Source organism: Eleutherodactylus coqui, chromosome 10, assembly GCF_035609145.1.
Source record: "Eleutherodactylus coqui strain aEleCoq1 chromosome 10, aEleCoq1.hap1, whole genome shotgun sequence".
Taxonomy (NCBI): Eukaryota; Metazoa; Chordata; class Amphibia; order Anura; family Eleutherodactylidae; genus Eleutherodactylus; species Eleutherodactylus coqui.
The window spans coordinates 101,406,031-101,428,439 of NC_089846.1; the positions used below are offsets into that span (position 1 = coordinate 101,406,031).

Below are 22,409 nucleotides of genomic sequence, written 5' to 3' on the forward strand. Positions count from 1 at the left end.
CCTATCCTCCCACTGTTTTTTCCAAACTCGTGCACAATGACATAGAGTTTGAATAGTCAATTATACTGGTACGCAGTAGCAGCGAGTGTATTAGCGCTTGCGCCCATCTGTTTCAGCCCTACAAGGGAGGCTGGCCATAAAAGTACTCATTGAGAATCATTAAAAGCAACGTAAAGAACTGTAATTCCCACTTTGTTCTCAAAGACCCATTTTTTTGCTAATAACAAAGGTAGTCTATAGTGAAGGCCCTACTAATCTGCTTTATGGACCTTTCACATGGGCCGGAATTAGACCACAACTGCGGAATTCCAAACCAAAATCCTCAGGTCTAACTGCGGATGTTGATGTGAAATAGCAGGCAGCTATTAAGCCATTTTCAATTTCATATCAAACTCTGTGGAATATACTGCGGCCTGCGGTGCGTCCTGTAACCTAATTCTGGCCTGTGTAAAAGGTCCCTTAGCTTTCCCACAACTGGGGACCAACCTAGGCAGTGACAACAATAGGTTCCAGCGAGTTATTGCTTCTATAAGACAGGGTTGAAGGGACCCTATAACAAAATGTTACTTGGTTTGTGGGTCTTAAAAAACCCCGTATGTTCAATGGTCAAACTCTTTTCCCAAATTTTTGGGAATACAAAACTAATTGCTTTTTTTGATGTAGTTTTTTTTAGCCCGGGAGAAATAGAAGTCCTTCCTTTATATTTCCCATTTATTTTACATCCACTTCTGGCTTTGGTTAAAAATATTCTGCAAAAAGTGCAGCGTTTCCTAAGAAAAGAAAATACATAATAATAAAAAAAGCTATTATTATTAAAAAGGAGTATTCCAGAGACAATGTATTTTCAAGTTTTCACCCATCCACAGATGAAAACTGATAGATCGGTGGCGATCTGACCGCTGGGACTCCCACAAATCCTGTAAAAGGGGTCAGATTGGTCTCCTAAAAAATGGAGGTCCTGCTGGTGCACTGCTGCTCCATCCATTTCAATGAGAGTGCCAGAGAGTGCTGAGTTCAAGCACTTGGCAATCTCTGGCGCTCTCATTGAAATGAATCCTGAGGGACGTCTATTCCTTTGGAGACCAACCAGACTCCCTTCAGGATTGGTGGGGGTCCCAGCAGTAGGACCACCACCAATCTATCAATTTTCACCTAGTTAGTGGATCGGTGAAAACTTGAAAAAAAAACATTCTCCAGAACAGTTAAAGTAAAAAAGTCATGACAAATTGGGTGACATATAATGACTGTTAGGGTGCGTTCATGCATCGTCGAATTGCAGATCTTTAGCAGATTTCCCCCTTTCAATTGAATTTAAATTGGAGTGGTGAAATCTGCTGCAGATCTACTCAAAAATCCAGCGAGATGTGAACGCGCCTTTATATACCCTATTTTACAAACAGCGCCTACTTTCTTTTATAATGGCAATCGGTTGCTGTAGCCAAAGTTAATCTCATTTAAACCCCAAAAGTTTTGACACACTATGAGCGCTCCTATCAACCTATACAAGACAAAGTCCTGTAATCTTCCTAATCTCCAGTCCAAGCACTAGCACGGCACACACTATGGTTTTATAATGCCTGGCTGTTATTCTAGAAGAACCGCTTACCCACAACATTAATACATTCACTTCTGTGGAAGCAACCAACAATTATTGGTAATTGCCAGCAGTAAAAATTCTAGTTATTGACTGGACCATATAAATAGGCTAGACGTACACCTCCAGTAAAGTGATTGGTCCCCTTTAATTATTGAATTTTTACACTACCGCCTCTTTAAATAACCTATAGCTATAGTTATACTGCTGGAGCATGCACCATATTTGCTAATTCTTCTTAAATTTGAGGATCAGTCAAAATGGTGATGCGTTACATTGGGTCAATGGTGATACATTGGGTCAATGAAAGAGAATGCACATAACACGCTTAGGCTAGGATCACACCATGTTTGGGGATCAAATATGCTATATAAGAGTACAGCTAAGGCAAAGGTAAACCAGCCATTGTATACTAGCCAAACATATGCCAAAAAATAACTTTTTGGCATATGTCTTTTACATCAAAGTTTATGGATACATTAAATGTACACAATGCAAGACCTTCCTGCTGTATACGCTGAGCGCTCTCCCCAAGCGTGCTGCGAGACTAGCCATATAGATACACAGATGCACCAGCAGCATGGATGAAAATGTAAACATTTCAAAAATTGGCAACTATGTAACAGGCACACAACAGGGGATGCTAGTGCATAAACTACAGATATTCCAATTTCCCATTTCTATCACCAAAAAGTGAATTCCTTGTATAAGAGCAGCCCCTTTTCATTGTGTTTGTACCATAGGATATGCAACTTCCACTTACAGAACGCGCCGTGCTCACACTTCATACTAAGCATTGCATTTGGGGAATTGATAAATAGAGAATGGATCAAATCCAAATGATTTGTGTTTAAACCTAGTTGTATGGAGAGTGAGCACCGCTGCGATGAGAGGATGCAAATATGAATACATATACTAATAAGGTATTACATGGATATGAATACCATACTACTAATGCAATAACAACCTGCACTTACACACTAGGGTCCATTTTCATTTTGACTATATTGTACTTAGGGCTCACTCAAACTAACATTTCCGTAATCTCCGTTTTTGGCTTTTCGTCTCTCTGTTCCGTTTTTGTAGCAGAAAGATGAACTTAAAGTTGAATTAAATGGATCCGTTTTTTGCACCATTGATTTCAATGGGGTTTTTAAAAATGCAAAGCAAAGGGGAAGCTTATCGTTTGCTTCTGTTTCTTTAGGTTTCCGTTTTTTTTAAGTGGAACAAATAGCGCGGTCTGCAGAGCTATTTCTTCCATTTAAAAAAAAAAAAAGAAGCGTAGAGTAAAAGAAAGCTTTCCGCTTGCTTTCTGAAATCAATAGTTGCAAAAACGTCCATTTAATTCTGTTTTAATTCCGGCTCTCAAAAATGCAACAGAGAGATGGAAAGCCAAAACGGAGATTAAATGCTAGTGTGGATGCACCCTTAGGCCCCCTTCACATGAGTGTATGCGGAATTGCATACGCCTAAGTGTAATTGTTTGGCGCAATGAACTAGGCTTTGTTCGCACGTATTTTACTGTACTTTTTGCGCCCTCAAGACATGTTCATTTAGGCAGAAACAAAGACACACCATTTAAATAGCTAATTAGTCTAATGGGTTCCAGGTGTGTTCCTTCACCAGCAGAATTACGCAGTGTATCACGCATCTCCTTGCATATTGCGCACCACCTATTGCCTTCTATGGGGACTTTGGTGCATAATTATGCAGGTAAATTAAGCATTCTGCGTTTTTTTTATGCGCAACCGAAATGCGCAGAAAAATGCACACATGTGAACGTAATATTGAAATCAATGGGTTCTAGTCTCTGCATATTGCACAAATACGCCTGTGTGAGGGGGCCTTAATCTTATAACACTCACAAGCTGATGAGGTTAGAACCAAACAATTCTTAGCAGTATACGGTACCGTATTACAGAATGCATTAAGTATCAGAAATATATTGTGCACTGATTTTATCCCAAACCTCCAAATGTTCTATAGGAAGTTCTTCCAGGGCAGTGATTTTGGGACTATGGGATTGGCAAGATTGGCACTGGAAGGTAGTGGGCATCCTATCATTTAAATAGTCAAAAAATAAATATTCGGTAGTTAATAGTTCATTCTGAACTGAGTAGCCTGGACAGTAATGCTGATAACAGGAAGCCATTAGTGCCCCTGTTTACTGTGTAGGGTTGCTGTGAACCGCAGGTGGCCTATAGAGATGGAGTTATGGATTTTCACTCCTGTACATCTCAGCTGAATGGCCTCATAGACATTGCATACAATAATAAGTTCCGAAACAAGAACGTAAATGCCAAGTTTTTCACTATGTCAACAATGCCAGCTACTAAACCTGTTGGAACAGAATATGTTAAGTGCTTCTTTGCATGTTTTAAAGCAATACATTGGATATCAACTGGAAAAATAAAGCAACATTTGACATCTTTTTTATCTTCTTCTCCATTTTGGCACAGTCTGTTTGTAAATATATCTTTTCAAGTCCCTATACGTCACTGGAAGTTCTTGGCCCAGATAAGAACCTGGGTGGCAAACAGCCACAGCAAGCAAGCCATAATGACTTTTGGATGTCTGGGTTTCTGAATGCGTAAATAATGGGGTTGATGACAGAATTACAGGCAGCTGGCAGGACCAGTGAGTAGGTGTATACCATAGGATAACTGGAGTCAGCAACCAAGGAGTACACAGCAAAGGGAATCCAGCATAGTGCAAAGGTGCCCAGTATGAGAGATAAGGTTGATACCCCCTTCCTTGTGCTGGAGGCTTGAGATGTGGCCATGAATTGGTGCTGAACCGCAATCTGCTGGGCATGGCGGAATGCAATCCTGCAAATCTGCAGGTACAGCTGCATCATCAAGGCAAAAAGCAGGAGGAAGGACACCGCCAGTACAGCCGCATTGTTTTTTGTCACCGGCCTCAGGACACTGCAGGAGGACTGTTCCCTAACACAGTTCCACCCCATGATGGGTAATAAGCCAATACAGATGCAAAGGGCCCATAACAGGATTAGCATCAAGTAGGTAAAAGTTAGAGTCCTTTCTGTGTGATAGGTAAGGGCATTGTAGAGAGACAAGTATCTGTCCACTGTGATAGCTAAAAGGCTACAGACAGAGGCAGAGAACGAGGCTAATAGTAGGCCAGCAGAACTTAGCATAGCCACTTCGTTATTAAATACATATATAACTATGAAATTCACAATGAGTCCCACACCAGCCAGGAGATCAGCCAGCGCCAGGCTGCCGATGAGTATAAACATGGGGGCACGGAGGGTGGGTGTATAGAAGAGTATAGCAATTACTATTGCATTCTCACACGCCATGATTGTCCCTGTTACACAAAGGATAATGTCCCATGGGTTGACGGACTCATCTGGAGAGAGATCAGATGTGGTGATGGTGGAGGTGTTAGTATCCCATGGGTCATAGTGGTGCTGAGACATCCTGCTGGAGGAAGAGTTCTGGAGATAGAGGAGGTGGTCCATAGTTGCGGCTGAGGGCTGGTGAAGCATTGCTGCACATCAAAAGAAATTGGAAAGAGATAGAAAAATATAAAGATGATGATAAGATAGAAACAGAATGAAGACATACAGTAGAAATCCCCAATATCTGATCATGTGCACAGATTTCAATACATAGCTTTGTATGCTTGTGACAGTATAACAGGCAAATATTGTGCTAGGGAATGGCAATGCCTATCAAAGCAGTTAAAATCGCACCTTCCACAAATGCTTTGCACCTTTTATTTTCATCAATCAGATACAATGTACAGGACCTGACCATTCATGTCCATCACACAGCAGAACCTGCCAGTGAATGGGCTATAAATTCCCTTTTCTTCAGTAGCTTCAAGTGTCCTTGTTCATGTAGTCTCCTTCCCCATCAGCCAAGGTGAGCTGAGAGAAGCAGCCTATTCCTTAAGCATGTGTGCGACTGTTCCTACAGAGATGATTACACAGCTTTTGCTTTTGCTTCGGCTGCTCGTGAAAGCTGAAAATTATAGGATATATTATATTGTAATAACAATAGAGCCCACGATAAGCTATACTACAACCTTCCCAAGCTGAAGTATCGCCTCCCTAGACATACGTGTTTACCCAGAACCAACAATGGATACTACCTATTTTTCCACTGGATTAAACAGATCACAAAGGATTTCACCAAGGTAAGGTTATACAACACAGATCCCCATTCACTTGCGATAGCTCATCATCATTTATAATGCAGGAGATCCCTGAGTTTTCAAGATGCCACTGACAGTAGCTGCAGGCCATTTCTTCTTGCCACATAAGACATGCAGTGTGACCGCAGCATAAATTATATGCCACCTTCACACACAAATCAAATATCTACTCATCAGTAATCTGTTCTTCTCCTTTAACTCAGTGCACAATGGACTTATCACTGCGTGTGAGCTGTCTCCATCCAGTGACCCTGCAGCCCTAGAGGGGCCTGTACTGCAGCTCCCAAAGTGCAAGATCAATGTACTTCTAGCCGACAGCATGCTCAGCCTTCCTGAATATCATACTGCCAAATCAAGGGCTACCCACGTCATAGTCTGTGTGAGCATGTATGTATAATGTGGTCTATACACTATATATCTATATATATCTCAATAGCTATATTAGGATGTGGAATGTATTGCTGAATTTATAGGTATCAATGAATGAAAGAATATAGTTTAAATGCTACATATATTTAATAAGTGTGCATGGCTAGATAGATGGATGGATACATAGATAGATACAAAGATGTATAAATTGATTATACAGAAAACTATTTATAAATAGATAGCTATAAATATAAATAACAGTTATCAATATTTACAATTGTGGGCAAAACACATGTAGAGTAGTTGGGAAGCATCTTACCCACTCAACAATTCTAAATAGCTTCTATTCTTAGAATAATGATATAAAGAATAATCTTATCTGTATTCAAATAGATGTAGACAAGTAAGAAATAGATCGATAGATAGATAGATAGATAGATAGATAGATAGATAGATAGATAGATAGATAGATAGATAGATAGATAGATAGATGCCCCTATAAATGCCAGTTCTAGCAGGGACATACGCACACAGTCATACACTTGGAGACATGCAGTCTTCTTCCTACCTTCCTTCTATGATCTCCAGCTCTGTCCCTTTGTGCTAGTCCTTGCAGTGTTTGTTAGGGCTCAATCCTTGCTTAACATTGCTAATACTGCTCCCAGATAGCAGTGGCTTTGACTTGCACTTAATATTCTTGCCCCATTGGGTCTGCTGAGAAATCTCAGTTCTGACGTCAAAGTGTTCGCTTATATTCATGATCAGCTCCCAAGTCTGTGAATCAGAAGGGGCTGTGAGCAGAATAATAATCAGCGCACACTCATACACTCATACACACACATACAGGGGCACACACACCACACCTCTGGAATTTCATTCATAAGATTTCTCCCAGTATAGGGACACACCTCCATTGGGTCAGCTCCGACAAACTAGCAACATTTGTTCTACATTCACAGGGGAATTCACACCGTCTCTACCCTCTCTCATTAGTGCTTGTGATCATTGGGCTGTGATCATAGACCCAATATGGGTCTGTCTGCACAATCTACCTTAGCTGCATCCAGGTTATGCAGCCTGTGTATACATTGTATCGATCTGTCCTTGAAAATACATGAATGTTACATTTTACATTCTTTCCCTTTTACACACACACTTCTTTTTTTTTTTTTTTGCATGATACAATGCCGCAGATGCAAACTGTTTATATTTTTTTTAATGCTTGCTGGTTATTATAGCTGTATTATAATTACCGAGCACGCTGATGTTAATGATTAGCGTTGAGCTTTACGGCGCGCTTTAAATTGCGTGCGCTGGAAAGGAGAGTGTTAAAAATGAACAATTCTGCAGACTACCACATCGATTATACAGGGAAGACTCCGCATTGGAAAGTCCATTTAACTCTTCTCTTTCCGGATGGCTCATGAACAGAAAATCCAGTCTGCCTTTTCCCACCACCTGAAAAATTAATGCATTTGTAGGAACAGAAAATGGCAGCCCCTGCCAATCTGGGATTGGGCTCGCCCCCCCCCCCCCCAGGCCTCACCCCTTTTCAGTGACGACGTCTCCAGATGTTAATGATGTCATGGGTGCAGGAAAGCTTTGTTCATTAACCCGCACACTCAATATACACACAGCCCAGACGTCTATTGTGAAGCAGCCTGTCAGGGACGGGGTTAAAGCAACAACCTTTCCTGCGTCATTAAACAATCTTTTGTCCTTTATTTTGCTGCAGCGAGTACATTTTTTTTTTATCTTGCAGTCAATACATTTTCCTCTTTGACAACAGTTTCCATAGAAATAATAGGAATGAGGAATCCCTGACCCTCAAATCTGTCTATTTAATGCCTATCTTAAATAACAAATGCCAAAAGACTTGCAGAATTTACAATAATGTGCTTTAATCCACTTAGGGTCATTGAACTAGTAACGTTTTTAGCATAATATGAGACAAATAAAGAAATGACTGTATTCCACAGGGAAAAAAATAAATAATTATTCATAGAGCCAAAGATAGTGGAATCCTAAGAATACCCCAGACTTTTCAGGAAGACAACAGCACTAAGGGATGCATTTTAAGGGTTAATTCATGCACATGTAGAGCAAGGTAAATACTTTATAACGGATTCACATTATATTAAACCTGCAGCAGTTAATTGGTTAATCCAGTAGACAGAGAAGCTGGTATTGTAGACTACACAGGGTACTATGTATAGCTAATGAGGTCTATGTATCAAGGCAGCACTGATCTATCCAGACGCAATGCAGCAGTTTTGGTTCATGGGTTACAAGCTCCTTACATGTGGAGCATTTTGTTAGAAGGAAGGGTCATAGATGTATCTTTTTTTTACAATGGATGTAAATCCGTCATGCAGTCCGACAACAGGAATCTTTATCATAGATCACATCCTAACATAATATGTAAGGCTGAAGGGAGACCTGTGTCCATGCAGTTCAGTCTATTATCTTGCAATGTTGATCCAGAGGAAGGTAATTCCATATCTCCATATGCTATGTATACACTCATTGTAAAAACCAATCCCTCCCCTAGAAGTTGTCGGAATCGAATGAAACTTTCTCTGTGTGATTGTAATGTTGATATAGGTGAGTGATTACGATATCAGAGCAAAAGGAGAATCTATTGCGGAAAACTAACACCTTGTAGGGATGCTCTAGTACCCTGTTGTACCGCCTCTAGCTTGGATACAAGATGTGATACGGGTGGGCATGGAGAATCTAGTACCCTGTTGTACCACCTCTAGCTTGGATACAAGATGTGATACGGGTGGGCATGGAGGATCTAGTAACCTGTTGTAGTGCCTCTGGTTTAGTTACAAGATGTGATACTGGCGGGCATAGAGGCTCTAGTACCCTGTTGTACTGCCCCTAGCTTGGATACAAGATGTGATATGGGAGAGCATGGAGGCTCTAGTACCCTGTTATACCGCCTCTAGATTGAATACAAGATGTGATATTGGAAGGCACAGAGGCTCTATTACCCTGTTGTACCGCCTCTAGCTTGGATACAATATATAATATAGAGGGGCATGGAGGCTTTAGTACCCTGGTGTAACGCCCTGTAGCTTGGATACAAGATGTGATACAGGTGGGCATGGAGGCTCTAGTACCCTGTTGTACCGCCTCTAGCTTGGATACAAGATGTGATATGGGCTTGCAGGGAGGCATACAGATTCCATATGATATCCTGCAGCATATCGCTCCACATTTGCTGTAACTGATTCTCTAGATCATGCAAACTTGTAGACTGTTGAAGTTGGCATCCCAGATGGTCCCATACATGTTCTATTGGTGATAAATCTGGCAACCAGGCAGCCATGGAATTGTGACAATGTTGTGGAGGCACTCCTCTGACCCCCGTGTGTGTGCGGCCGAGCATTGTCCTATTGAAAAATACCATTTGGAAGCCACCATGAGAGGAACATATGTGGCTGCAGGATGTCCTGAACATATCGCTGAGCTGTCATTGTCCCTCATACTACTACTAGGGGTGATCGACTGTCGTATGCGATGCCCCCCCCCCCCCAGACCATCCTAGAAGCAAATGGGGGCAGTGTGTTGCTCCACAGCAAAGGCAGGATTGAGGCGCTTACCCCGAGGTCTCCAGATATGAACATGGCTGTCGTCAGTGCCCAAACTAAACCTATAGTCAATGCCGAAGACAAACTGGTTCCACTCCGTAGCAGTCCAGTTTCGTCTTCCATGACACCACTGCACACGGAGGTGATGGTGGGTGTCAAAGGCCGTACATGCAATGGGTGCTGTGAGACCAAATGGCCTTCAGCCAAGCACCTGGAAATGGTTCCATCTGACATGTGTGGATTGTAACAATGGTGCCACCTGTCTTTGGATGGTGGACAACAAAACAGTTGGAGCTGCTCATGCTTGTTGGATGATCAGACGTTTCTCCCTACTGCCGGTCTGTTGAGGACATCCTGAGCCTGGCCGCCTTGTGTCAATGCCCTCACTGGTCCAAACACCTCAAAACAGTCTGATCAGAACGGCCCAGGGGGCAGACAATTCGTTGATACGACCATCCAGCTTCTCACATCCCGATAATGCGCCCCTCTCAGACTTGTAACGGGGTAAAATCTCTTCTTGGTGTCGTAGAGGCGTCTAGTGGTCAACAAGCACTATACGAGAAGGTATATAATGATATGTGCATATCATATTAATATTCTTCCTGTGTTCATATACCTTTCCATTTAATTAAGAATGTTGCCTTACCGAATCAGGACCACACCAAGTGGGCATACAAAAGCCCCTTTAAACCCTAAAGTACTAGGGTATTTTGGTCCAGACACTTTTTAGGGATTTTAACCCAGTGGTTTTACAGTCCTTGTTTTTTTCAACTATTTCTTGTTGCATTTTTTCCATAACATATAGAGCTGTTTTTATATATTTTTTCACAATTTATTTTTCTATTTTTTAGTTTTATTCGGGTTTGAAGCTAAAAAAAAGGATGTTTTTAAATTTCTAATTTAGTATATTTACGCTAAAAAATGTAGAGGAATGGGTTCCTCATTTTGTTTCAGATATTTTGATAAATAATTTGTATAGTCTTGGAGTTGACATCTTGAAAGTTTAGTTTGGCGTCAGCAGTGGGTGGTTTTCTTTTTTATATAAATATTTTTATTTTATTCTGTAATATTTTAAACTTATTTACCTATTATTAAAACTATTTTTTTAACATCCATGCCCCAATTATGTCATATAAGACCTCACATTATCTTATTTAATTTTAGTTTCACACTTTTCCACGGTAGCTGGGGCATCCATAGGAGCAGCATCTATAGGAGTCCCAGTTACAGGGGAAAATATCCCTCTGTAGTAACAATAGTCACTGGCAGAGCTGATCTGGGTCTGCTAAGACCCTGCAGCTCTGCCGTGACTACATAGCGCTCATTGAGTGAGAGAAGGCAGAAGCAGTTAATGACCATTTCTGCTCGGCTGTGACTAACAGTCCATTACTCAGCCTTCTCCTGCTACATTGTAGGGGCAGGAGCTTCAGGCTACGAGTTCACGGGCATTGCAGGGGAGAGAACTGTCAGTTCTCTGCGGTGAGCCTTTCTGACAGATAGGCTCACTGCGGAGAATCGCGGCATGCCGTGATTTGTCGCCCGCGAGTGGAGAATCGCTATGATTCTCCTCTTGTGGACAGGGCGGCTGGCCCGATTACTGCCACGGGGAACGCAGTGAAAATTCACCTGTGGACAGGAGCCCTACATCCTGCACCGTATATGTACTATAGGCCAGAATTAAAGCCCAGGACTAAGCACCATAAATTTACAGCACTTGGTCCTTATCAGGTTACCTTGATCTCTGTACATGAAAAAAGATTCAGGCTGCTATAAGAGGACTTCTCCCCCTGTTCTTAAAGGGACCCTCCGGTCCTAGAAAAACCAAGATTGTCTCTCTGCTTCTCCAATGCCTAGCAGTGGGATCAGCGTGCATCAGTAGTCTAGGACACTGCACACAGCTCTGATTGGCATTAGCAGCATGGACAATCAGAGCTGTGTATAGTGTCCTCAGGATAGGTCTTCAATAGATGATTGTAGGGGTCAGCCTCTTTGATCGCCGCTGATTACCAGCACTGCTGTCACTATGAAAAACACAGGAAGCACACCGAACTGACCATAGCACAGCAGTTCAGGTTGGTATTGCATTGAATTCAATAGGAGCTGCACCTGCAATACTAAACCAGGCTGCTGTGCTATGGTCAGCATTATGTGCTTCTTGCACTTTCCATTGTAATAGGCAGGGATCCAAGCAGCAGACTCCCAACGAATATTAATAGTAAAAAATTAAAATAGTCCTGGACAACCCCTTTAACTGCACGGTGTGCATCAGGTAGTCAGAGGAGCAGTGTAACCATATTGGTGTGTCCAGGCCTGGAGGGTTACTTTAATGAATCCAGACCTCATCTTCCATCAGTCAATACTGTCATAGGGGAATATTAGCGAAAAGGATGTGAAAAAAACTGGTATGAAGGCACAACCCTCTAAGCTACTAGAAGATGAAGATCAAAGTCCAATGTGTGATGGTGAAAGCACTTGTTTTTTATTTTTTCACAAATTAAAAACCAACAATAGAATACGCGTTTCGGGGATGAACCCCTTCGTCAGTTCGGCTGGAGAGGACAACAGGATGCCTGGGGGTGACACGATTCCAAAGGTGTATTGGATGTGTCAGAGGTCCTGTATGTGCAGAGGGACAGGGGAGAAAGAAGTGCTAAAGCCCGGTAAAACTTTGCTAGTGACTTTTCCATATAATACAGCAGACTTCAGTATGCAGAGTTTACAGTGTAGGAAAATTAGTACATATTCAGCAATTCCTTGACATGAAAGTCAATGGCCACAGAATGGCTATAATGATCACCCCGCTCTCATAGACTTCAGCACGCGTAGGTGTCAGTTACAGGTGTACCACTGTACGGTGATCTATACTTCAGACGGCCGCATAGGAATCATAAATAATCTCAGTATTATCTTCAGAGGTTCAGTAGACTTCAGCACTGATATATAACTGTATACACTTCTTATCACTGGCAAGGGTAATTACTCACTACGGCTCCCTCTTGTGGTGGGACTTTGTGGGGAAAACATTTAGGCTCACTCACTCCCATGCGCTTCACATATGGTCCGGCGGTCTCTCCTTCTCCTCCATCTTCAGCTGCACAAGGGGTGATGGTGCCCTCATGCGCCTCTGTGGTAGCAAACCCTCAGGTGTTAGATGAATGCTCCTCAGCAGCCTGAAGACGGACTCCACTCTCCTCTGGAAACCAATCACTCATACTTATAGATTCATGCACTCCACGTCACATGACATTGCAAGATAGATACACTCAACATGCAACCAAACTCACAGCAATAATTTTAATGTAGTTAACCCTTCAGACTCCGCAGCTGTGCAACACACATACAGAAAATTAGACATGACAGCTTTGCACAGTGCATCCACATACGATAGACATGTATGACAATATGGAGGGGTGCATAATGATGTTCTGGGACACTACAACTTCACCATCAACATCGATGTATATAGCTTAGCAGGTATGTGGCTATGGATGTTGATTATGACTTTGATGGACAGAGCATTCCATATGACAATATTAATTGGCAAGAGCTCAGCACAGGGAGTATAAGACGTGTAACCAGGAGCACTGGCATAACTATAGAGGGTGCAGGGGATGCGGTTGCACCCGGGCCCAGGAGCCTCAGGGGGTCCATAGGGCCTCTCTTCTCCATGTAGTGAGCCCAGTACTATGAATAAAGCATTATAGTTGGGGGCCCTGTTACAGACTTTGCATTGGGGCCCAGAAGCTTCAAGTTACGCCTCTGACCAGGAGGATAAATGCCCTTCATATAAGGCAACCGACTGTAGATCCTTCTGTAGGCTGGTTTCGCAAGTAGTCTTTATGGGGAAAACACAGTATATTTTGCAGTCATTTTGCTGGCATTTTAGCTGGTTTCACACATAGGGGCAGATTTACTATTCCTGTTGCAATATCACAATACCGACTCTCAAAGCTAACTGGAAACATTCAGTTTGGAAAGAAATCTCACAAAGAATCATAGAAGGAAGTGAAAATTATGGCTGGGGGCAAAGATGTTATTTGTAACTGTCAGTTTGTAGCAGGACCCACGCCGCAAACTATGAAATAATAGGTTACAGTATACAGGGTTATTAGAAATGCTCTTCCCAATATGAAACACTCATAACTCACATTAAATGACACTCAGATACGGAAAGGTGGAATCACTTCTCAAACGCTACACTGGATTGTCCATAGTGTTGGCGACATTGGCGCGCTGAGTGAGAGGCTGGGCGAGTGGGTAGACTCGCTGTTACAGCCTCTCCTTCAACAACTCCTTGGTTATATTCGTGGCAGCAGAGATGTCCTCAGGGATTTAGAGCATAGGGTGAGGTCCTCTCAGGATAGAATATGATGTGGCTTCTCGTTACACCTGTGTTCCACATAATATAGCTATAATACAGGATCATCTGAGACATTACAGTATCTACGCGGTTGATTTACAGCAATTTCTGATTGAAATTTTTTTCTGATCACTGGATTATTTAGGCTGGGTTCTCACGGGGCGGATTCTTGGCGGAAATCTTGCAGTTTGGCCGCAGTGAAAAAACGTGAGATTTCCGCCGGGAGAACAGCTTCTGCAAAACCTGCGGCGGCTTTGAAGCGGCCTGGCTATTCGCTCTTCCGCTGCGACCGGCGCTCCCAAAGAGGAGAGCACGGCCGCAGCGGGAAAAAAAATGGACATGCTGCGGTCGGCAAATCTGGGCCGCAGCGGCGGCTTCTGCTGGCTTAGCCGCAGCAGATTTGCTGTCCCGTGTGGATGACATTTCTGAGAAATCTCGTCCACATGGCTGGCTAATCCCGGGATTAGCGGCCGCATGTGGATTTGCCGCGGCGAAATTCTGCACGGAATTTCCACGGCAAATCCGCCCCATGTGAACCCAGCCTTAATGTTTAATTAATAACTTTTCTTGCAAAAAAATAGGAGTTTCCATGGGTGCCAAGTTCTCCTCCTGCATCTCAAACGTGGTTATGCCATGTGGGAGTAGAAATATGTTTTTTTTTCACAAATTATCTCTTTTGCAGTGCTTTGCTCTGGTAGATAAATAAGGAAGATGGAACAATCCCTCTGCAGCGCCACCTATTGGATGGCAGCATTCCTTCAAATCAATGTACGACTTTGTAACAAGTCTGTAAATCAATGATTGGGAATAGGAAACCAAGCCAGAATCCATACACAGACAGCTATTTCGGGGTGTTTGGCCCTCATCAGTGTGCAGTAGGTTTCTGGATAAGGGGCAAACACTGAGTTTGAGGTCACAGTATATGGGGCTCATTCAGGTGTACCAGATGTGTGCCTTTCATGTAGGCAGTCTTTTGGCTCATGTTCATGTTTGTGCATTTTTCAGTTTTTGGACATATTTTGTGTGTTTATGTGCTTGTGTAGAACTCGGAGCATGACATCTTGTGAATGTATTTCCATGCACATGTATGATTCTATGTTAGAATGTAAATGACGTCCATGTTCACAAATGTGTTTTCTGTTATGTTAAGGGCGCTTTCACATGTAGGGTGGTATCAGATGGCCGTATGCGCAACTACACTCGCCAGCACGGCGTGTTTTACATGCTTTACACCAGAAAACTGTCTTATATTCTTTACCCCACATTCATAATATTATTTAGACACTTTAAGATGCTTCTTTGATACTTCCTTGAAAGGGGCATGGTCTAATGCAACATCATGCCCCAAAAATTGCACCAAAATTTTGATGTAAAAAAAATCATTGGCATAAAGTGGTGCATTTTAAGACTGCCTAGTGTGTTTGCGTTGTTAGATAGGTTTAGTAAATCTTATGTGTAGCTACATCTCTAAAGAGTTATGTGCAGATTTCCTCATGACATCCCTATTATTCACAATTTTCCCCCCAATTATTAGCAAACATCCATGTCATTAAAGAACTACACCATGGTTTTCATTACAGTTTTGGTCAGGGACTTGACTTGGATTAACCTGTCTCTTGCACTAATCAAGGGTGGCCCTGAGCTGGCCAAAAGGCCACTTTGGTCATTCGAGTCCAGGTCTGGTATGTCTGAGCTCCATTTTTCAAGAGCCCCATTTATCAGTGAAGCAAAAACCCCTGTCAGCTTTCTATAAAAACAGGACAGTGGCTTCAGTGTGTTGGTCACCTGTGCCAGCTCTTCTAGCTGGGTCAGAGCAAGGGATATGTTCAGGCCTCCAAATCAGGCTATGAGGGCACGATGGAGTTGGAAGTACCTGAAAAGGGAATTATGGGGAAGGTTCAATCGCGTTTGTAGTTGTGAAAAAAAATAAGAAGAATACCATTCTCAACCACGTCTGAGAGGGTAGTTATTGCATGACGTTTTCAGAAGGTAATGTCTGTCATTCCTTGCAAGTGCGGGAGCTTACGGTTGCGCCACAGGAGAATATGTGGGGACTAGAGATGAGCGAACGCGTTCGTCCGAGCTTGATATTCGTGCGAATATTAGGGTGTTCGGGATGTTCGTTATTCGTAACGAACACCATGCGGTGTTCTGGTTACTTTCACTTCCTTCCCTGAGACGTTTGCGCGCTTTTCTGGCCAATTGAAAGACAGGGAAGGCATTACAACTTCCCCCTGCAACGTTTAAGCCCTATACCACCCCCCTGCTGTGAGTGGCTGGCGAGATCAGGTGTTCGCCTAATATAAAAGTCGGCCCCTCCCGCGGCTCGCCTCAGATGCGGTGTGAGTTAGATGAGGGACAGTGCTGTTTATACCGGAGCTGCTGTAGGGAAAGAATTGGTAGTTAGTGTAGGCTTCAAGACCCCCCAAAGGTCCTTATTAGGGCCACTGATAGCTGTGTGTTGGCTGCTGTTAGCAGTGGCATTTTTTTTTTTCTCAAAATCGCCTCTGCAGACCGTTGCACCTGGCATTAGGGACAGAAGTGCTGCATAGGCAGGGAGAGTGTTAGGAGTGAGTGTAGCCTTCAAGAACCTCAACGGTCCTTTCTAGGGCCATATTTATCCGTGTGCAGTACTGTCCAGGCTGCTGTTGGCTGTGCTGCATTTTTTTTGGGCTTCTCAAAATCGCCTCTGCAGAGCATTCCACCCTCCATTGATACTGCAGGGAAAGAATTGTATAGGCAGGGCCACAACACAGTTATTATTCATAGAATATACGCAGTGCTGCCTTTTGGTGGGAAAAAACTGAAAACAAATCTATTTGTCCAGCCTCTGTCCGTCCTTACGCCTGTGGACACGTGTGAGCTGCGTGAAAAACATTGCTAAATCATACGCACCCAGCTACGCTTTACTGCTGGCTTCGCCATTTGCTTTCCTTAATTGGGAAAAAAAATACCTGCTCTGCCAGAGTTATAATAACTCTGCTACCCTCACGTTCTGTGACACATAAGCAGGGACACAGCACAGTTATTAAACTTCTCATGTTCATTGAATATACGCAGTGCTGCCTTTTGGTGGGAAAAAACTGAAAACAAATCAATTTGTCCAGCCTCTGTCCGTCCTTACGGGCGGTGGAGACGTGTGAGCTGCGTGAAGAACAGTGCTAAATCATACGCACCCAGCTACGCTTTACTGCTGGCTTCGCCATTTGCTTTCCTTAATTGGGAAAAAAAATACCTGCTCTGCCAGAGTTATAATAACTCTGCTACCCTCACGTTCTGTGACACATAAGCAGGGACACAGCACAGTTATTAAACTTCTCATGTTCATTGAATATACGCAGTGCTGCCTTTTGGTGGGAAAAAACTGAAAACAAATCTATTTGTCCAGCCTCTGTCCGTCCTAACGCCTGTGGACACGTGTGAGCTGCGTGAAAAACATTGCTAAATCATACGCACCCAGCTACGCTTTACTGCTGGCTTCGCCATTTGCTTTCCTTAATTGGGAAAAAAAATACCTGCTCTGCCACAGTTATAATAACTCTGCTACCCTCACGTTCAGTGACACATTAGCAGGGACACAGCACAGTTATTAAACTTAGATTATTCATTCACTAAAGGCAGTGGGGCCGTTCGTTTTCCAAAAAGTGCAAAAATAATATTTGGCCTGCAGTCTTGCGCCAATTTATTTCCTGCCTGTGAAATCAAATCACTGGTAATACAGCATGCTGAGGGGTAGGGGTAGGCCTAGAGGACGTGGACGCGGCCGAGGACGCGGAGGGCCAAGTCAGGGTGTGGGCACAGGCCGAGCTCCGGATCCCGGTGTGTCGCAGCCGACTGCTGCGCGATTAGGAGAGAGGCACGTTTCTGGCGTCCCCACATTCATCGCCCAATTAATGGGTCCACGCGGGAGACGGTTATTAGAAAATGAGCAGTGTGAGCAGGTCCTGTCCTGGATGGCAGAAAGTGCTTCGAGCAACCTATCGTCAACACGCAGTTCTGCGCCGTCCACTGCTGCAAATCCGAATCCTCTGTCTGCTGCTCCTCCTTCCTCCCAGCCTCCTCACTCCACTACAATGACACCTGCTCAGGAGCGGGAACACTCCCAGGAACTGTTCTCGGGCCCCTGCTCAGATTGGGCAGCAGCGGTTCCTCTCCCACCAGAGGAGTTTATAGTCACTGATGCCCAACCATTCGAAAGTTCCCGGGGTCCGGGGGATGAGGCTGGGGACTTCCGCCAACTGTCTCAACAACTTTCTGTGGGTGAGGAGGACGATGACGATCAGACACAGTTGTCTTGCAGTGAGGTAGTAGTAAGGGCAGTAAGTCCGAGGGAGCAGCGCACAGTGGATTCGGAGGAAGAGCAGCAGGACGATGAGGTGACTGACCCCACCTGGTGTGCAACGCTTACTCAGGAGGACAGGTCTTCAGAGGGGGAGTCAAGGGCATCAGCAGGGCAGGTTGCAAGAGGCAGTGCGGTGGCCAGGGGTAGAGGCAGGGCCAGACCGAATAATCCACCAAGTGTTTCCCAAAGCGCCCCCTCGCGCCATGCCACCCTGCAGAGGCCGAGGTGCTCTAAGGTCTGGCAGTTTTTCACAGAGACGCCTGACGACCGACGAACTGTGGTGTGCAACCTTTGTCGCGCAAAGCTCAGCCGGGGAGCCAACACCAACAGCCTCACCACCACCACCATGCGCAGGCATATGATGGCCAAGCACCCCACAAGGTGGGACGAAGGCCGTTCACCGCCTCCGGTTTGCACCCCTGCCTCTCCCCCTGTGCCCCAACCTGCCACTGAGATGCAACCCCCCTCTCAGGACACAGGCACGACCGTCTCATGGCCTGCACCCACACCCTCACCTCCGCTGTCCTCGGCCCCATCCTCCAATGTCTCGCACCGCACAGTCCAGCCGTCGCTAGCGCAACTGTTGGAGCGCAAGCGCAAGTACGCCGCCACGCACCCGCACGCTCAAACGTTAACCGTCCGCATCGCAAAATATATCAGCCTTGAGATGCTGCCGTATAGGGTTGTGGAAACGGAGTCCTTCAAAAGTATCATGGAGGCGGCGGCCCCGCGCTACTCAGTTCCCAGTCGCCACTACTTTTCCCGATGTGCCGTCCCAGCCCTGCACGACCACGTCTCCCGCAACATTGTACGCGCCCTCACCAATGCGGTTACTGCCACGGTCCACTTAACTACGGACACGTGGACAAGCACAGGCGGGCAGGGCCACTACATCTCCCTGACGGCACATTGGGTGAATTTAGTGGAGGCTGGGACAGAGTCAGAGCCTGGGACCGCTCACGTCCTACCCACCCCCAGAATTGCGGGCCCCAGCTCGGTGCTGGTATCTGCGGAGGTGTATGCTTCCTCCACTAAAGCACCCTCCTCCTCCTCCTCCTCCTCTGTCTCGCAATCAAGATGTGTTAGCAGCAGCATGTCGCCAGCAGTCGGTGTCGCGCGGTGTGGCAGCACAGCGGTGGGCAAGCGTCAGCAGGCCGTGCTGAAACTACTCAGCTTAGGCGATAAGAGGCACACGGCCCACGAACTGCTGCAGGGTCTGACACAGCAGACCGACCGCTGGCTTGCGCCGCTGAGCCTCCAACCGGGCATGGTCGTGTGTGACAACGGCCGTAACCTGGTGGCGGCTCTGCAGCTCGGCAGCCTCACGCACGTGCCATGCCTGGCCCACGTCTTTAATTTGGTGGTTCAGCGCTTTCTGAAAAGCTACCCACGCTTGTCAGACCTGCTCGTAAAGGCGCGCCGGCTCTGCGCACATTTCCGCAAGTCCCACACGGACGCTGCCACCCTGCGCACCCTGCAACATCACTTTAAGCTGCCAGTGCACCGACTGCTGTGCGACGTGCCCACACGGTGGAACTCTACGCTCCACATGTTGGCCAGGCTCTATGAACAACGGAGAGCTATAGTCGAATACCAACTCCAACATGGGCGGCGCAGTGGGAGTCAGCCTCCTCAATTCCTTTCAGAAGAGTGGGCCTGGTTGGCAGACATCTGCCATGTCCTTGGTAATTTTGAGGAGTCTACCCAGGTGGTGAGCGGCGATGCTACAATCATTAGCGTCACCATTCCTCTGCTATGCATCTTGAGAAATTCCCTGCAAACCATAAAGGCAGCTGCTTTGCGCTCGGAAACGGGGGCGGGGGAAGACAGTATGCCGCTGGATAGTCAGGGCACCCTCCTGTCTATTTCTCAGCGCGTACAGGAGGAGGAGGAGGAGCATGAGGAGGATGAGGAGGAGGGGGAAGAGACAGCTTGGGCCGCTGCTGACGGTACACCGGCTGATTGCCTGTCATCCTTTCAGCGTGTATGGCCTGAGGAGGAGGAGGAGGAGGAGGAGGAGGATCCTGAAAGTGATCTTCCTAGTGAGGACAGCCATGTGTTGCGTACTGGTACCCTGGCACACATGGCTGACTTCATGTTAGGATGCCTTTCTCGTGACCCTCGCGTTGCACGCATTCTGGCCACGACGGATTACTGGGTGTACACACTGCTCGATCCACGGTATAAGGAGAACCTGCCCACTCTGATTCCCGAAGAGGAAAGGGGTTCGAGAGTGTTGCTATACCACAGGACCCTTGCGGACAAGCTGATGGTAAAATTCCCAGCCGACAGCGCTAGTGGCAGAAGGCGCAGTACCGAGGGCAAGGTAGCAGGGGAGGTGCGTAGATCGAGCAGCATGTACATCCCAGGCAGTGCAACAGTCTTTAAGGGCCTGGCCAGCTTTATGGCTCCCCACCAAGACTGTGTCACCGCTCCCCAGTCACGGCTGAGTCGGCGGGAGCACTGTAAAAGGATGGTGAGGGAGTACGTAGCGGATCGCACGACCATCCTTGGTGACGCCTCTGCCCCCTACAACTACTGGGTGTCGAAGCTGGACACGTGGCCTGAACTCGCGCTGTATGCCCTGGAGGTGCTTGCTTGTCCTGCGGCTAGCGTCTTGTCGGAGAGGGTGTTTAGTGCGGCTGGGGGAATCATCACAGATAAGCGTAGCCGCTTGTCAACCGACAGTGCCGACAGGCTAACACTCATCAAGATGAACAAAGGCTGGATTTCCCCAGACTTCTGTTCTCCACCAGCGGACAGCAGCGATACGTAAGCAATACGTAGGCTGCACCCGCGGATGGAAGCTACGTTCTCTCTCACCATCCTAAACGGGGACATTTCTGCTTCATCAATCTGTGTCTAATATTCCTCCTCCTCCTCCTGCTCCTCCTCCTGAAACCTCACGTAATCACGCTGAACGGGCAATTTTTCTTAGGGCCACAAGGCTCAGTCAAATAATTTTTCAGAACAATTTTTAAAAGTTTCAATGCGCTTAAAAGCATTGGAACTTTAACTTGAACCAATTTTTCGTTACACTGGGCTGCCTCCAGGCCTAGTTACCACTTAAGCCACATTAACCAAAGCGATTAATGGGTTTCACCTGCCCTCTTGGCTGGCCATGGCCAATTTTTGGGATGTACATTAGTACTGTTGATACAGCAATTTTTGTGGGCCCTCGCCTACAGTGTAATCAAATTAATTTTTAGCCCACCTGCATTACAGCTGACGTAACCTCAGCTGTGTTGGGCAATGCAATGGGATATTTTTGTGTACCGCCGGTGGGTTCCAGGGAGCCACCCATGCTGTAGGTGCACACGGAGTTTTTAATACATCTGTACACTTCTAAAGAACCCCAGTCAGACTGGGGCATGCAGTGTGGGCCGTAGCCCACCTGTATTACGCACAACATTACTACCTCAGCTGTGTTGGGCAATGCAATGGGATATTTCTATGTACCGCCGGTGGCTTCCTGGCACCCACCCAGGCAGTGGGTCCACAGGGAATTATAAATGCATCTGTTTCCACTTATAAAGAAACCCAGTCTGACTGGGGCATGCAGTGTGGGCCGAAACCCACCTGCATTAACCCTTTCCAGTCCACTGTGTGACCTGTGAAGACATTAGGGTTTAAGGCTGTACAGCTCCGTTGTTGGTAGACGTCCGTCGGGGTTCTCTTACTGTATATTGCCAGCCTCTCTGCTGTCGGAGCCTATCCTACGTGTCAGCTCATGCAGTACTGGCTTTAGCCAGCATATAGCGCCGTTGTATAACGGCAGAAAAAGAGTAAGCCCCCTAGGAAAACCATATACAAATTGGATTGGAAAGGGTTAAGCACAACATTACTACCTCAGCTGTGTTGGGCAATGCAATGGGATATTTCTATGTACCGCCGGTGGCTTCCTGGCACCCACCCATGCTGTAGGTGCACACGGAGTTTTTACTACATCTGTACACTTATAAA

General features: G+C 45.6%; 1 protein-coding gene across 1 annotated transcript; it reads right to left on the reverse strand.

The window, feature by feature from the left end:
* Positions 1–4,082: 4,082 nt before the first annotated feature.
* Positions 4,083–5,105, reverse strand: LOC136579801 (G-protein coupled receptor 12-like). Its single transcript, XM_066579856.1, has one exon. It carries the CDS (start codon positions 5,103–5,105, stop codon positions 4,083–4,085), a length of 1,023 nt encoding a protein of 340 aa, XP_066435953.1.
* Positions 5,106–22,409: the final 17,304 nt, after the last annotated feature.